The sequence below is a fragment of the Apium graveolens genome, chromosome 5 (assembly GCF_009905375.1).
Source record: "Apium graveolens cultivar Ventura chromosome 5, ASM990537v1, whole genome shotgun sequence".
NCBI classification, from domain to species: domain Eukaryota; kingdom Viridiplantae; phylum Streptophyta; class Magnoliopsida; order Apiales; family Apiaceae; genus Apium; species Apium graveolens.
In genome coordinates this window covers 240,116,459-240,134,657 of record NC_133651.1, presented here as the reverse complement: position 1 = coordinate 240,134,657, position 18,199 = coordinate 240,116,459, and the positions used below count along the sequence as shown (strand labels likewise).

General features: G+C 34.6%; 2 protein-coding genes across 2 annotated transcripts; one reads left to right on the top strand and one right to left on the bottom strand.

The window, feature by feature from the left end:
* The first annotated feature begins 1,754 nt into the window (after positions 1–1,754).
* On the top strand, positions 1,755–10,349 carry LOC141724981 (protein transport protein SEC23 F-like). The gene is made up of 12 exons (XM_074527313.1): positions 1,755–2,581; positions 2,669–2,842; positions 3,328–3,489; positions 4,505–4,647; positions 5,637–5,712; positions 5,830–6,002; positions 6,448–6,529; positions 7,251–7,328; positions 8,309–8,470; positions 8,580–8,843; positions 9,617–9,721; positions 9,828–10,349. Exons 1-12 carry the CDS (start codon positions 1,862–1,864, stop codon positions 9,975–9,977), a joined length of 2,289 nt encoding a protein of 762 aa, XP_074383414.1. The 5' UTR covers positions 1,755–1,861; the 3' UTR covers positions 9,978–10,349.
* Positions 10,350–17,327: 6,978 nt separating this feature from the next.
* On the bottom strand, positions 17,328–17,816 carry LOC141660820 (uncharacterized). Its single transcript, XM_074467806.1, has one exon. It carries the CDS (start codon positions 17,814–17,816, stop codon positions 17,328–17,330), a length of 489 nt encoding a protein of 162 aa, XP_074323907.1.
* Positions 17,817–18,199: the final 383 nt, after the last annotated feature.

The following is an 18,199-nucleotide window of genomic DNA, read 5'->3' as shown; positions in this document are numbered from 1 at the left end:
CTCAAAAAATTTACTCGACTCTGCAATATAGATATATGTTAATTTTTAGTTTTTTTATAAACATATTTACAATATTTGATGGATTAACTTCAATCATTTCCTTTTACACATATCCTGCTTGTATTAATTTAGTAAATATAAATTACACGACACAAACAAGAAAATATATGTTCTGATTAATGAGATATATTAAAAACGTTATGAATGTTATTAATATTTTACATGAAAATCATACACATTGATAGATACTCAACTTATATTTGATAAGTTTTACATGTTATACAATACTAGCTTACGGCCCGTGCGATGCACGGGTCTTGATTAATATATATATATATTATTTTTATTTATATAATTTATTGAAATTTTATATAAATAATTATATACCCCTAAATAATGATTATATAATTATAATTTCATTGTTTATAATTTCAAGTTAAGTTCAAATAGTATATATAATATATGATTGATGAGATTTTATTCATAAATAATAATATAAATATCTATTGTTGGTAAGATTCAAACTGAAAACTTATATGTATCTTTATACATAATAATATAAATGTTTGTTGTTCACGGGATTCAAACTTGAGAACTTATATGTATCTTATAAATACTAATATAAATGTTTGTTGTTGACGGGATTCGAACCTGAGACCTTGTGTAGTGTATTTTTTGGTATTTGGATGTAACGGCTTTGATTATTTGATGAAAAAAATTTGACAAAAAAAATCTGACGGTCGTGATAGAAAAAGATAATCAAAATAAGGATTAATCAAACTACAAATTATATTCCAATTATTATAGATAGTATAGATTTATCAATAAAAAATGATCAAATTTTTTATTAATATAATTATATAATATAAAAAAATCTAGAAAATTATTCGTGTTTCGCCAAGTTATTATATTAGTTGTCTCATTATATAACCGAAGTGGGAGCCGTATTAGCTTGCCTAGAAATCATAAACCAAGCCCGCCCCACCTCCAAAATCACAATCACAATCACAATCATAATTTGAAATTCACAATCACGCACAATAAAAAATAAGTTATCAAATTTTAATTAACTAATATTTATTAATGATAATATATTCATGTTTGTATAAAAAATGTAGCCAATAAGAAAAAGCCACCTCACCACTATAGCATCAAAGCCTCGTTGTTAAACCTAGGGTTGTCAAAAAAATTTGAAAAATCCGATATTTGTCCGAAAAATCCGCATCGGTATCCGAGGAAAAACGGATATTATTTGTATCCGAGAAAAAATGGATATTATTCGTATCCGAATTCAGGATATTCGAATCCGAAACTAAATACATATATGATATTTAAATTATATAAATATATAATTATATATAATTTAAAATTTATTTTTTAGTTTATAGTGTGTGTAAATGTATTAAATAATACGTTTATACAAATTTTATATAATTGTACACATATTTTATATATTTATAAATATATTATTTATATTTAATCGTAGAAAATGTTCTATAATCATCGTCAAAATGGTATGGGCAACAAAAAATTCAAAAAATCTGATATTCGTCCGAAATATCCGCATTCGTATAAAAAAAACGGATATTATCCATATCTGAAATAAAACGAATATTATCCGTATTCGAATCCGATGATGACGGATGCGGCGAATTATCCGTTTGACAACCCTGGTTAAACCCTGTCAACCTTAAAAAATAAGTTCACATTGTTTTCATTACACAATAAATAATCCCCTTCCAACATAGATCCAACAAACACAAACATAAAAAAAAAAAAGAATCATAAACCACACCCCCAACATAATTCCCAAATCAGTTACTACTAGTCCTCCTAACTCTCCATCATCTTTGACTCCTCCATGGCATCAGAGCTTGCAGAAACCGATCAAACCAACATCGACGGCGTACGTCTCACCTGGAACACCTGGCCCCGCACCAAAGTCGAATCTTCCAAATGCGTCATCCCAATTGCCGCATCAATCACTCCTCTCCATCCTCATCCTTCTATTCTCACTCTCCCTTACTCTCCTCTCCACTGTAAGACCTGCTCTTCCATTCTCTCCCCTTTCGCTCGTGTCGATTTCGCTGCTCTTATTTGGATCTGCCCCTTTTGTTATCAACGCAATCACTTTCCTCATCACTATTCTGCTATTTCTGAAACTAATGTTCCTGCTGAATTGTACCCCCAGTACACTACTATTGAGTATAGTTTGACTGCTGCTGATGATAATAGGGGTTTACGCGCCCCGGTTTTCGTGTTTGTGCTTGATACTTGTATGGTTGATGAGGAATTAGGGTTTGCTAAATTGGCTTTGATTAGGGCTATTGGATTGTTACCTGAGAATGCACTTGTGGGTTTTATTAGTTTTGGGACTCAGGTTCAGGTTCATGAGTTGGGCTTTGGGGAGATGTCCAAAGTTTATGTTTTTCGGGGTTCCAAAGAGTTGGGGAAAGATCAGGTTTTGGATCAGTTGGGGTTAGGGAGGAGGAGTAGTGGGTTTGGGAAAGGTGGGAGTTTCGATTCTGGGGTTAGTAGGTTCTTGTTGCCTGCTTCTGAGTGCGAATACACGTTTACTTCGGTATTGCTTCTTGGCTTTTTTGATTGATATTTTAGTTGAATTTTGTTGGTTGTTTTTTATAATTAATTGATTATATGGTTTTTTTAGTTGTTAGAGGAGTTGGCTACTGATCAGTGGCCGGTTCCGCCTGCTACTAGAGCTGCGAGGTGTACAGGAGTGGCACTCAGTGTTGCGTCTGGATTGGTTGGAGCTTGTTTGCCTGGTACTGGAGCGCGGATAATTGCACTAGTCGGTGGTCCATGTACAGAAGGACCTGGTGCGGTATGGCTCTTTGTCTACTGGTTTTATGATTTCAATTTCTTGGCCTAGTTCATAATTGATGTTATATAATGTAATTTACTGGTATCCCTTTTGATGCTACGGGATAGAATTATTTGTATTACGATCATTATTTAGAACTGAATGCAAAAATTTTCTCACGTATATATGTAAATGTTTAACTTACCCATAAAAGTGAAAATGCTTATGTTTAACTGTTTTTATCTTCCGCTCCAATCTCTTTTGTTTTTCAGTAAGCTCTTCCCTTCCTCATTTTCTTGAATTTAGTGTGAGTGCTACCTAATAATCTGGTTTTGGACCACTGTGAATACTATATCCTCGGGATTGATATACTTTTGCCCAATGTATCCTATATTTTATACCTCCGTCCTTGTAGAATGAGTAAAAATTACAGCTAAACAACTTTTTTTAAGTCGAATTAGTAGTTTTGATGTCAAGTGATTCAAACATATCTTTTTGTTCCACAGATCATATCAAAGGACCTGTCTGATCCAGTTCGTTCCCATAAAGATCTGGACAAGGATGCAGCACCTTATTTTAGAAAAGCCGTCCAATATTATGAAGAACTTGCGAAGCAGCTTGTCAGCCAGGGGCACGTTTTGGACCTTTTTGCCTCTGCACTTGATCAGGTTAGTTGCAACTTCCAAACTGACCCATGTTTGAAAATGTATAGATTTACCGGTTTGATATGTGGCTTCGGGTTTGGTCTTTCGGCATTGTGAAGTTATTAAAGTAAACTTGAAAGTTGTTATGTTTGTATGTAATCTGTATATAATAGCTGTAACCTGATCCTAGAATCTTTAAGCAGAGGTTATCAATAACATATAAGAACACGTGCCTGACTCTTAATTTTAGCTTATATTCCTTCATAAAGTTGACATTCCTGACTTGATCAGCGAATAATAAGTTTCTGGTGCTTGTTTCAATAAAATAGTTTTAGATTTAATAATATACAGGATGCATGTGTGAGAAGAGAGACTTATGTGGAAAATACGTGAGGAGCGGTTAGAGATGAAGTACGGTTTATTTTTTGACTAGAAAGTATTTTAGTCTCTGTTCATGTGTGAGTTTTTGCAAAAAAAAATTGTGCTTCTTTGCGAGTAAGCATAGTCAAGGGCAGTTTTGTTGCCAGTTTAATAATTGAATGAAATGGTACATTTTTTACTCGTGGAGCTTGCCCCTACTTGCGTAGTGCAATCACTAGTGCTTTTTCCTTACACTGTTACAAACTAGGTCAGTGTTTCCGTACTCTGGTGGTCCAGCTCGTCAATGTTTTGACATGTATATGGTTCAGGCTTAGATAAATTAGCCAATCAGTAGTGCAGATTTGTTTTGTGTAATATACAAAAATAATTTCGCTCCTCAATTATTTATAGTTTTAGTTTAATAAACTATAGGAAAGATAAGAGTTAAATAGTAAAATTTCGTTTTAAATTTGTACATATATCAGTGTCTTTTTTATTGTAATCTTATATATCTGGAGCTACCTAAAAATGACTTGCAAGTGCTTCATTTGGTTTGGTAAAATGCATTCATCTAGTCTAGATCACGGCGATTATTACTGATTGTATATGCCAAGTGCTTCCCTGAACTATATTAGATTGCTGTCACTGATTTGTACTCTAAAACGGTGTTTATTGTTAGGTTGGTGTTGCAGAGATGAAAGTTATTATTGAAAGAACAGGTGGGCTTGTTGTTCTATCTGAAAGTTTTGGACATTCTGTTTTCAAAGATTCTTTCAGGCGTGTATTTGAAGATGGGGAGCAGTCGTTGGGGCTCTCCTTTAAGTGAGTTTCTTGTTGTTAAATATGGTAACTGCTGACTTATTTATATGTTTTCTCTGTCCGTTACATTCTTTGTTTGATATGGTTTGCATGAAACATTTTTATGTTCTCTACAGCTAGCTTTGCTTGTAGTTTGCCAGGTTTAGAAGATTTTGGTGTCTGCACCAAATAAACGTGCACACACATGTACATTGAGTATATTTAACTCATGTCATAGAATTAGTTTGCCAAACTACTTTTCAGAGCTGTGTTATCTACTGTTATATGTACAAAATGGTACTGAAAATGATTTATTCTCAAATAGAGCTTTAATATCGCACACACAGTAATACTATCTGAAGTTGAGTGTTAACAAGTTACTCCACTTTGTCTGTTCTTGTATAATTAGTTGCTGAATCGGACTAATCGTACATATGACTGAACCTTCTAAATTCGTAGTTAACCTTTACCATCGTATTTCTATATTATGGCTAGCAGTGAGGTTTCTTTCTTTGTAGTTACACTTAATTGCTGGATTGGACTAATCGTAGTCCCGACCCTTCCTGATTTATAGATGACCTTTAGCTTACTAATTCTATATTATGAATCTAGTGGGGTTTATCTTTAAAGTTATATTATATTGGATTGTTTAATCACAGGGTGCACACTCTTGATGTCTTTGAAATTTCCCTTAAAATTACCTATGCCTATAAAACATTTATGAACTCCAAAAATTTTGGTCACTTCTATGGACTTGCATGTAAACTAAGTAAATAAATACTTGATTTCTCCACACTAAATATAAACTAACTATTAATTAATAAAATAGAAAAATATCCTTCTATGTTCACATGAGTTCCCAATCTCCTTTGGCATTTTTCGACTTCCTGTACAGTAAAGCAAGCCTACAGTCATTATTTGTTTTACCGGGTTAAGGTCAATTACAAGATATAAAATATCGTATCGGCACTTCATCTTGGATCCCAACCTAATCATTTATTTAAATGTTTCAGTGGTACACTTGAGATCAATTGTTCAAAAGATATAAAGATTCAGGGAATCCTTGGACCTTGCACGTCTCTGGAAAAGGTTGGTTTCTGCAATTTTTCACAAGCTGGTGTTTTTGTGATTCTGAATTCACTGAAATTAAACACGGCTATGGCCTTAAACATTACTTTTGAGTATCAAGTACTGTATGTTTTGCAGAAAGGGCCTGCAGTTGCAAGCACAGTTATTGGACAGGGGAACACTACTGCCTGGAAGATGTGTGGCCTTGATAAAACAACTTGCTTAACTGTTTTCTTTGATATATCATCTAGTGAAAAACAAGATCCTTCAGGAAATATCAATCCACAGCTGTACATACAGTTCCTTACGAGGTAAACGGGAAATCACATATTGTCCGACTCTCTGTAGGATTTGATACCATTATATACATATCCATCAATTCAAGTATCTTAATATGTTAGTTTCTGGGTTTTTAGCTTACCGGGGTCGAAAAAGGAAATAACTGTGAGTACCCGTCCAGCCTTGATTTTGTTGGGGAGACGATGCCTTGCGGAATCTGGGCATCGGTGGGCACCTAGGCTTACCATTAGGCGTATTAGGATTTAGGATACTGAAACTACCTGCTTGATAGTTTTCTAAAATATAATTTGACTTTATTTATTTTTTATTCGATGTGTAATTTCTCACTTTATCTTTTACGATATCCTCTTTGTACATTAACTTCAATTATTTACATAATTTTACTTTCTTTTGGCTTCAAGTAGAAAAATATTGATTTCTGGTATTGAAATATTGTTTTTTTTAATTATTTTGAAGTTATCAAAGCCCTGATTGTCAACAAAGACTGCGTGTCACAACTATAACTAAACGATGGACAGATGGTGCTGTTGGGTCGGAGGTATGTACCGATTTGTACTTTCAATTTCATCATTGAGTTTGTGTAATTTTTTTCGTTATTAAAGTGTAGCTGAGATGGTATATATTTAACTCTTTGACTTAATTGCATCAGTTAGTGCATGTCTTCTTCCACAATAATAATTCAGCGTGATCATTAATGAAAGAATAATTATGGATTTATTAACTGCTCATATATTTTTATCAACTTAGATAATCTGTAGTAGGACAATAGGTTTAATGTTCTCAGACACACCTCTTATTCTCTATGTTGGTTGGTCTTAATAAACCGTGTTGTTTCATTCAGAATTGGTGAAGTGGAATATGAGTTTGATTCGACCTTTGGGGAAAAATATGTTCTGATTGTCCCCTCTTTCATGCTAATTCTACTCTGCAAAAATTTTGTAGTCTTGGGAATGTTCAAGTTTCAAAAATTCCCATCCCAACCAAAATTTAGTAAATAACTGTTGTGCTTCCAATTTTTATCTCGTAAATGCAAAATGTCTTGCTTAATCTTCACATATCCAGTCCTCATTTGATGGGTTTGAATTGTGCAGCCTTATAGGATCCGAATCCTACAGTTTACCTTATTTTTGTCTTGTATACAAATTCTATGCAGACGAGATATTTTCTTCTTTGCTGTTTAGATAATGGTTATTTCATATTGCATGAGGTATTATCAGAGAATGAAATGTTAATTGCTTGTGAACATTATGATTTTGCAGGACCTGGTACAAGGATTTGATCAAGAAACAGCTGCTGTAGTAATTGCAAGATTAACCTCTCATAAAATGGAGATGGAGGTACTGTCATCGTTCGAATTGTACATAAATGTTTGAAGTCTGAGTAGGCTTTTCTTGTGTAGTTCTCTAACTTTTTCGAAAAAGTTCCTGATCCTGTAATTTTATTGCGCATACAAGAAATATATAATATCAATAGACAGTTAGGTTAAAAGCAAATTAGTACAAGAAAAAAATAGATGGGAGCCAGTGGCTTATTGTTTTAATCCTAGGTTGTTGGGCCTAAAGGAAGAAAACTGAGAATTTGTTTGTTTCTGATAATGCTATTTTTATATTTAACCCTTATGTTTGTTTTTGCGGACCAAATGGAAAAAAAGTTAAATAACACGGCATTTATCTGTATTTTCGAAATTGGCATCTCATGGTACTTAGTAGTGACCTAATGAGTTTCTTCAATCAATGTTCAGCTTGAAATTTCTTTTCCATGTGGAACATTGTAGAATTTTTTTGGAATGATGTCCTTTAATAAAAAATTGAACCATTTCGACCGACGGAAAGATAACTCATGAGATCGATTTAGGGTGCAAAAGAAAAAGAGAAAAAGGAGAAAAGATGAGTAGAAGACACTCCGTCACTGCCTCGGAAGTGATGTTAAGACGTTTGTTACTGAGAAATCCAATGTTATACGTTCGAGAAAAAACCATCTGTAATTTACAGAGTCCTTTGCACAGTCATGTTAAGTTGAGTATTACGTATAATTTTTTACGCTATATTTAATCTTATATATATATATATTTAAAAACAATTCTGTCTGTGTCCACATTCAGGACATGGTTAATTTTTATATTCGAATATGGAGTTTCATGTCTTGATATTTTATCTAATCACCTCTTTTTCCTCGTATGATGCTCTCTGCGATCATCTATTGATCTGTTTTAGTTGCTATCTTTCAGAATTTTTATTTTTTTTCTTTGAAGCTTTTTATTGCATATAACCTAGATATAGCTAGTTAACTTTATCAGCTATTAATTTCTTTTTATCAGGAAGAGTTTGATGCCACGCGGTGGTTAGATCGAAACCTTATCCGTCTTTGCTCAAAATTCGGTGACTACCGCAAGGATGATCCACATTCATTTACATTAAACCCCTTATTTTCATTGTTCCCACAGTTTATGTTTAATTTGCGAAGATCACAATTCGTGCAGGTACTTCTGCTTGGAATCGTTCAGACTTCTGTTACAAGATTCTATGTATTGTATTTTTGTGTATATGATGTGTGTATCTGGCTACTTTGTCCCCCTTGCTACTTTGCAGGTGTTTAACAATAGTCCGGACGAGACTGCCTATTTTCGGATGTTGTTGAATCGAGAAAACGTGCCCAACTCTCTTGTTATGATACAACCATCACTTATCTCATATTCATTTAATGGCCTGCCTGAAGCAGTTCTATTGGATGTGGCATCGATTGCTGCAGATCGTATTCTTTTGTTGGACTCATATTTTAGTATGGTTATATTTCATGGAATGACAATAGCTCAGTGGAGAAATATGGGCTACCAAGACCAGCCAGAACATCAGGTGTGCTCTTGGTATCCGTGCTTTTAGTTGTGTGTATATATATTATCAGTTTTTCCGAAGCTGAAGCAAGCCTTGTAGGAATCTGCGTGCCTATTGAATTAAACTTAGCAACAAACCGAATGAGCATATAATCACACATATGAGTGAGAGAACTAAGTTTGTTATTAGCACCATATTAATGCACACAAGACCTGCCCATTTGCACATACAACAGGATCAATTGAGAGTCGAAGCGACAAAACTGTGACTAGAAAAGTAAAACTTGTTTATGCAAGAGTCATACACATGGAACAGGTGGTATTAGGATGTGATGGGAACACTAATGAGGGAATTTATGAATAAAGAAAGAGAACTCTGTGTGACACTGGTGAAAACTGATATCTTGAAGTGAGACAAGCGAGAAAATAGTAGTGCTCCCCGCAGTTGGAATATCGGAAATTAAATAGGGTGACTAGGACCTGCATAGTAAGTGGCTACCAGGAGTACATGACCCCAATATTTTTGGCTTTTCTTTTTTGGGTTAGGTAAATTGCAAGAAAAATTAAATACACACAGGCAGACATTTGCCTTCAATGAGACTTGCCAACTATGCTATGGAAAGAGCACTAAAATGCATCATAGATTAGCAGGGGTTCATATTTGCTAAATGAGAATGAAGTTTGTTCTCACTTTCTCTTTGTAGGCATTTGTTCAAATTGTTTAAACTTGCAAGCACCTCAGAACGGTTCTCAGCATGAAAATGGAGTTCTCAATGTGTCACTTTCTTTTTGTAGGCATTTGCACAATTGTTGCAAGCTCCTCATAACGATGCCCAACTAATCATTCGTGACCGGTTCCCGGTTCCAAGATTGGTTGTCTGTGATCAGCATGGCTCCCAGGTAAATTTTGATAATAATATATCTCTGTCTAGTCGGCCTTCACTTGGTATTTTATCTATATCTGTTAACAAGGGTTATCTTGAACTTTTAAAATTATGTTGAGCAGGCAAGATTTCTACTGGCAAAGTTGAATCCATCAGCAACGTATAACAATGCTTCGGAAATGGCAGCTGGTATGGACGTAATTTTCACCGATGACGTGAATCTCCAGGTGTTTATTGAACATCTTCAGAGGTTGGCAGTGCAATCTTCTTGATTCCAGAAAAAGAAGGAAGACTTCGAAAGAGTTGATTTTTGATCTGTAACAATGTTGGTACAATTTCAGATGCCCTCTCTGGTAACCTCTTCTTCCATTACAGGATTCATAGCTTACTTTGTATCCTTCATGAGATGAGAGGCCAGAACGTACATTCAAAGAAAAATAAGAAAGGCACATAATATTCTTTGAGGGCTTCAGAGAGGTGTCTTAAAAAACGGGTTTAGGTTTTGTTTGTAATTTTTTTTTTTGGCAATTATATGGTATGAAGTTTGTGAATGTAATTTAATAGATGATACAATTAAACAGCAGGCAACAGTTCTAGAAAGGTTATATGTATGTTTAGGAATGTAGATTTGATGATTTCTGATCTACGTGTTTCTGCATGTCATACCGCTCACAGATCAAAGGTCTGCCTATAACTTGTATTAAGCTTTTTGGCTGTATAATTGGGGCCAAGTCTCCCAAGCTGGAGGAGTTGAGAACTTTATGTTGTTTGTAGGTGTATTTTTCGGGTTGTACCATATACCAATTTTGCCTGATGGTATCAGAGTTTGAAAAAAAAGGGGAGGGAAGAAACGATACTACTAAACTTTTGTTTTGAATCTCAGGTAATACTGATTACCATGTAAAATTTGTCCGATAAACTGTTATAAAAATTGGTGCCAAGCTCAGGTTTTGAGGGTTTTTTTATTTAAACACAGAAATAGTAACCGGAGTAGCTCATAATATAGCCAATATGGCTGTTCATGGAAAAGCCAGTGCTTCATGGGGTGGGGTTCTCTTCCCTTAGTTGCAAATCATGCCTACTCCTTTGTAACTTGTCTTCTTGTTTTTCAAAAAAAAATGATCAACTGTTATAAAAATGACTTCCTAAGATATCGGAAATTGACATGTCTCGTGCAAGTTGAATTTTATAATTTTTAAAGAACGAAAGTTATCAAATTTACACAATCAATTAATTTTTGTTGGTTTGGTGTACATGCAATGTGTGATTAAAGCGTGTTATATGGCGGATATTATAGTGATAATAATTGACATTTGACACGGTTATCACATGTGTTACACAGAAGCTTCTAGTAGTATTTGGTTTGGCTCATCTTGACTAATCAATGGTTGGCTTGAATGTTTGTTTACATATGTAAATAATTGACATAAAAATAAGCCTAATTTCCGGCAGATTCAATTTTTTGTCACATACAATTAGGATTTTGGGGGGGGGGGCATAAGAGTATAATTTGGCCAACCTCTGATTCTTCTGGAGTGTGACATGTTTACATGCTAATAAATCTGAAAGCAGAAGAGAAATTGAAATTTCAATTAGTTAAGCAACTGTCAAAATCAACCACCTCATACTCATACTCGTACTTGTAGCCCATACTCATTGGTTCTACACAAATGGAGCTTGAGTCGAATAGAACAAAAGAAATACCCGGGTGATTTGGTGTTATCAATACTCATACTCATACTCATAACAGACAGAACAGCACAAAACACTTGAGTTATCGTTTATCAACAAGATAGTTGTCGAATGTTAAATTCAACGCGCTTTTATATTTAATCATAAGTAAGTTCATATATAAAACCAGCAACCCCCAATAAAGCATCATAACCAACTCATAGTTAAACGGAATATTAACATGTGACCCCCACAAACATGTGCCGCACAACACCAAAAGTCTACGGTGACAGTTGTACACAACGCGGATGTACATAAACCCTCTTTCTGCCTGAAATCTCACCTATATGAGAACTGAAAACATCATATGTTTACGATTCGTGTGCCAATCGGTTAAATCTCTGAGTTTTTTTCGTTCTTGATTTCAAATTCAAAATAAACCAGAAATCTATTATCCCAAATATAACTAATTTGAATAAACAATAAGTCCACCACGAATAAACTATGCATATGGTATAACAATTGTATTTTATCTTATAAACTGAACAGAAATCATTACGAATAATATACGTAAATCAAATTAAAATGAGACTTGGAAATATCACCACCACGAAAAATATACGTAAATCAAATTAAAATGAGGATTGGAAATACTGTCACCGTCCAATTCTGTTGTCCATTACCTCTCCGCCCTTTTTAGTTGTATTTATTACGGTAAAATTGATCAAAATTTAATTGAAGTTTATTACTCCCTCCGTCCCTCCCAATTGTTATCGTTTCTGGGAGAGTGTCCGACACGCATTTTAAGATGAATAAAAAGTATAGTTTTATAACTTTTTTTTAAAATTTTATTTTTCTGAATAAAAGTTTAAACATTCTATTTTTATTCAGAATTTTTTTTTTTTAAAAAAAGTTATAAAACTTAATTTTTTATTCATCTTAAAATGCGTGTTGAACACTCTCCCAGAAACGATAACAACTGGGAGGGACGGAGGTAGTAATATTTAATAATTGAATAAAATAAAAAATTATATTATTAAAAATTTAATCAATCTGATAGTTAAAAAAAATGTGATAACTAAAAAAAGGACATATGGAGTATTACCAATTTTCTTCGGATAATTGTCTAATTTAATAAGTATAGTAAATAAAAAACGAATAAAAGGTAAATGTTATAAACCTTGACTTAAAGTATTAGTTATGTTTAATATAGAGGAAATATAGGAGAATAGAAGATATAAAGAGTAAATTGTATATCATTTCATTCGCTAAATGAGCTATTTATAGGAGTTGGTTTACAAGTATTACTAAGTAAGCTATTCAAATCTTCTTTATTAAGTATTACAAAACTTCATCGATAAGCTTTACAAGTCTTCCACGATAAGCTTTACAAGTCTTCCTGATTAAGTTTCTTTCTTAAAAAGCTGTGCAAGTCTTCCTCAGTAAGATTTGAGAGACTTCCTCGATACGTTTTGACAATCACTTTATATTTATTCAAATATTTTAACACTCCCCCTTAATTGTCAAATGCGAGTTATTGCAAAGATTGACTGCCACATTAAAACCTTGTAAGGAGAAAACCCAGTGGGATAAAAAAACCTTGTAAGGAGAAAATCCAGTGGGATAAAAACCTTGACGAAGGACAAAGAGTACAACCTCCCCCTGAATAAAATGTCTCACATTTTGTCATTTTGATATAGCAAACTTTTTAAACTCTGCATACCCATATTATTTCTCAGCTTCTCAAATGTTGATGTAGGTATGACTTTGTAAGTATATCCGCCAGATTATCGCATGAGCGAACTTGTTGTACATTAATATCGCCATTTTCTTGAAGTTCATGAGTGTAGAAGAATTTTGGCAATATGTGTTTTGTTCGATCCCCTTTAATATATCATTCCTTAAGTTGTCTGATACAGACCGAGTTATCTTCGAATAAAACTGTAGGACTGTCTGAAATACTTGATAATCCACATGATTCTCGAATATGTTGAATGACCGACCTTAAACAAATGCATTCTCTGCTTGCTTTATGAATTGCTAGTAACTCTGTGTGGTTTGATGAAGTTGCAGCCATAGTCTATTTTGTAGACTTACAAGAGATAGCAGTATTACAATATGTAAATAGATAACTTGTTTGTGAACGTCCAAAATGAGGATCCGACAGATATCCGGCATCTGCATACCCAACTAGCTGCGATTTTGAACTGTTTGGGAAAAATAGTCCAAGATCAATTATTTTTCGGAGATATCTGAATATATGCTTGATCCCATCCCAATGCCTTTTAGTTGGATCAAAACTAAATCTTGCCAACAGGTTCACGGCAAAAGCAATATCTGGGCTCGTGTTATTTGCAAGATACATAAGAGCACCAATTGCACTAAGATACGGAACTTCGGGTCCAGGTGCATCTTCATCTTCTTTTCTAGGACGGAATGGATCCTTTTCAACTTCGAGTGATCGAACAACCATTGGTGTGGTTAGTGGATGAGATTTGTCCATGTAGAACCGATCAAAAACTTTTTCTGTATAAGTGGAATGATGAACAAATATGCCTGAAGATAAGTGCTCCACCTGTATACCTAAACAAAATATTGTCTTTCCAAGATCTTTCATTTCAAACTCATTTTTTAAATAAGTAGCAGCATTAGTAATATCTTCAGAAGTACCTACAATATTCAAATCATCCACATATACATCAATAATAACAAATTCAGTTTGTGACTTTTTGATAAACACACATGGACACACTTAATTATTTACATATCCATCATTCAATAAATATTCACTAAGCCTGTTGTACCACATACGACCAGGTTGTTTTAAACCATATAATGATCGTTGCAATTTAACTGAATATAAATGACGGGGCTTAGTTTCATCTAACTTTAATCCTTCAGGAATTTTCATATAAATATCACTATCAAGTGATCCATAAAGGTAGGCTGTCACAACGTCCATGAGACGTGTTTCTAATCTTTTCATCCAAGCCATACCCATTAGAAAACGAAAAGTGATTCCATCCATTACAGGAGAGTAAGTTTCCTGGTAATCAAATCTAGGACTTTGAGAGAATCCTTGGGCTACTAGCCGGGCCTTATATCTCACAATTTTATTTCTCTCATTTCGTTTTCGTACAAACACCTATCTATTCCCGATGGGGACTACACCAGCTAGTGTTTGGACTGCAGGTCCAAATACATTTCTCTTGCGCAAGGATTGCAATTCTTCTTGAATCGCAATTTTTCATTTTGGCCAATCATCTCGGTGTTGACACTCTTCCACACTTTGTGGTTCAGGATCGGAGTTCATAATAATATCAGATGCCACGGAAAAAGCATATACGTCATCAACCTCAATACTCCCACGATCCAGTAATTTCGTGTTATGGACATAATTCATTGAGATCTCATAATTTTCAGGTACCTTTACTTTTGTGGAAGCATTTGCCACTTCTGGGGCATGTGCCACTTCTGGAGCAACATTCTCTTCTGGAGGCAATCCCACGTCTGGGAGTTTTGTTACAGCCACTCCAGGGGCTTGAACCTCTTCAGGAGGCAATACCACTTCTGGGGTATTTTCTGAAACTTTTTCCACTTCTGGGGCAATTTCAATCAATTTCCGTTTTCGTGGTACAATATCTTTTGCACCAATAGGTCTACCACGCTTTTGGCGTGGATTTGAATCACCAATCAATTCCGCTAAAATTGATTTATTGCCAGGGATTTCAATCCTGGCCGGAGCATTAACAACAGGTATATATGATTTCACAACATTTCTAGAATCATTAAATGTATCTGACATTTGATTAGCAATATTTTGCATATGTATAATTCTTTGAACCTCAGATTCACATTATTTAGTATGCGGATCAATAACATTTAATACTGAGGCATTCCATGATATTTTTGAATTTAATTTATGCAAAATTTTATCTCCCCCTAATATAGGGAACATAGATTTATCAAAATGACAATCAGCATACCGAGCAGTAAAAACATCACCAATTAATGGTTCCGGATACCTTATAATAGACGGAAAATCAAAACCAACATATATACCAATTCTTCTTTGAGGTCCCATTTTAGTTCTTTGTGGTGGTGATATCAGAACATACACATCACAACCAAATACTTTTAAATGAGATATATTAGGTACTTGACCAAGAACCAATTCTTGAGGGGATTGTTTGTGGTAAGCAGAAGGCCTCATTCTAATTATATTTGCAGCATGAAGTATTGCATGACCCCAAACAGATATAGGTAACTTTGCTCGTAGGAGTAAGGGACGGGCAATAAGTTGAAGTCTTTTAATTAAGGATTCTGCTAAACCATTTTGTGTATGTTCGTGAGCTACCGGGTGTTCGACTGAGATTTCTACTGACATACAATAATCATTAAAAGTTGCAGATGTAAATTCAGCAGCATTATCTAGTCGGATTGATTTAATGGGATGGTCAGGAAATTGAGCTCGGAGTTTAATTATTTGGGCAAGTAATTTGGCAAAGGCTCTATTTCAGGTTGTAAGTAGATATACATGAGACCATCGAGTTGATGCATCAATTAAAACCATAAAGTACCTAAATGGGCTAGAAGATGGATGAATAGGACCACAAATGTCACCTTGAATTCTTTCTAAGAATTTCGGGGACTCAGTTTGAAGCTTAACTGGGGATGGTCGGACAATCAGTTTTCTTAAGGAACATGCTGAACAATGAAGTTCATCTTGGGATATTATCTTTTGAGTTTTAAGAGGATGTCCCACAAAATTTTCAACGATACGACGCATCATGGATACTCGTGGATGTCCGAGTCTTTCGTGCCAAAGGGAAAGTAGTTTTGGGTCTATGACTTTGAGGATGTTGACACTATGAGATTCAAGAACTCGTATACTCATAACATATAATCCTGAAGAAACTGAGTGAATTTTTTCTAAGACCCTTTTATTGTCAACGGTGTTTGAGGTGATGAGAAGGTATTCTTTTTCATTCTCATTAGTAGTTTCAACTTGAAACCCATTAAGACGGATATCTTTAAAACTCAGTAGGTTTCTAGTTGACTTGCTAGAGTATAGAGCCTCTTGTATGTGTATGTGTGTCTTATTTGGTATAAGAAAACTAGCTTTCCCAAAACCTTCTATTATATTTGATGTATTCGAGACCGTCCACACATGTGAGTTGGTTTTAGTCAACTGTGAGAAGTATTTCTGACTCTGTAAAATAGTTGTGTGGTTGCACAGTCAACAATGCATATATCTTCCATCTTTATACATATATAAACGAAAAATATCTTTATTAAAAACACACCGAGTATATAGAACAACAACATGAAACAAGTACATAAAATGAGTACATAATGGAAATAATTAAAACACAAAGGTAATAAGTAAAGCAAGACAATACATATGAAGTCTAGTCGTCTAAACCATAGTAAAGATTAGCACCAGTGTCTATTTCATTTGAGGCCTTATTGACTGGTTCATTAACTAGATTATAATTAGCGAAGTTGGTTTCTACTCTCTTTCCATTATTCATTTTGGATGACTCGTAGAGATCAATAAGATATTTGGGTGTGCGACAAGTACGTTGCCAGTGCCACTCAGATCCGCACCTATGACAGATGCCTCGGTTCCCTCCTTCTTGGGGTTCCTTTCTTTTATTTGGCACTTCACGTTGCCATTTCTGGTGGCCAGAGTTGTAATCATCACGTTACCACTTCAGGTGGCCAAAATGATATTGATTGGGAAACCGACCACGGAAATTTCCACGTTCACGGTTTCGTCCATAACCCCGTCCTCCTCTATACCCTTTCCCACATTCATTCTTCAGGAATGACATGTTATGTACTTCAGGTAACCGGGCAGAGCCCGTGGGACGTATCTGATGATTTTTCAGTAGCAACTCATTATTCTTTTCAGCCACAAGAAGGAGAGATATCAGCTCGCCATATTTCTAAAAATTCCGCTCCCTATATTGTTGATCCAGGATCATTGTGTTGGGGTGAAAGGTTGAGAGAGTCTTTTCAATCATTTCAGCATCAGTAATATTTTCACCACATAAAATTAATTTTGAGCTTATCTTGAAAAGAGCAGAATTATATTCAGCTACATATTTGAAATCCCGTAACCTCAAATTAATCCAGTCATATCGAGCAGATGGCAAGTGAACAAGTTTCTGGTAATCAAATCTATCCTTGAGATTATTCCAAAGGGTGAGTGGATTTTTGATAGTGAGGTATTCAGATTTTAGATCTTCGTGGATGTGATGCCTTAGAAAGATAATTGCTTTTGCATTTTGTTCAACGGTTGGGATTTTTTCTGGGTCAATAGTATCTTTTAGGTCATTAGCACTAAGGTGTAAATCCGCATCAAGGACCCATGACAAATAATTATTCCACGAAACATCCAAGGCAACCAACTCTAATTTTACAAGATTCGCCATTCTGAATAGATTTTATATAAGATATAATATGTCACATAATATAAAAAACAGGCAAGTTGAAATAATAATTTTATACAAAAGTTACGACGGTATAGCCGGCCCGAAAACTTTTGATTATTACTTGACGGCAGCGCCTTCTTTTTAGTAGTATTACTTGACGGCAGAGCCATCTTTATAGTATTATTTGATGTCATAGCCATTTTTATAGATTTCAATCAGTAACATAAATAAATATGTAATAATAATTAGAATAAAATGAGTAAAAGAAATCGTACCTCTTTTATGAAATAGTTTTAGTTGATAGAGACTCGTGGGTCAGAATAAGTCGTAGCTCTTTCGAGAATAAAGTTTCAGTTGGCAAAGAATCGTGCTGATAACGTGTT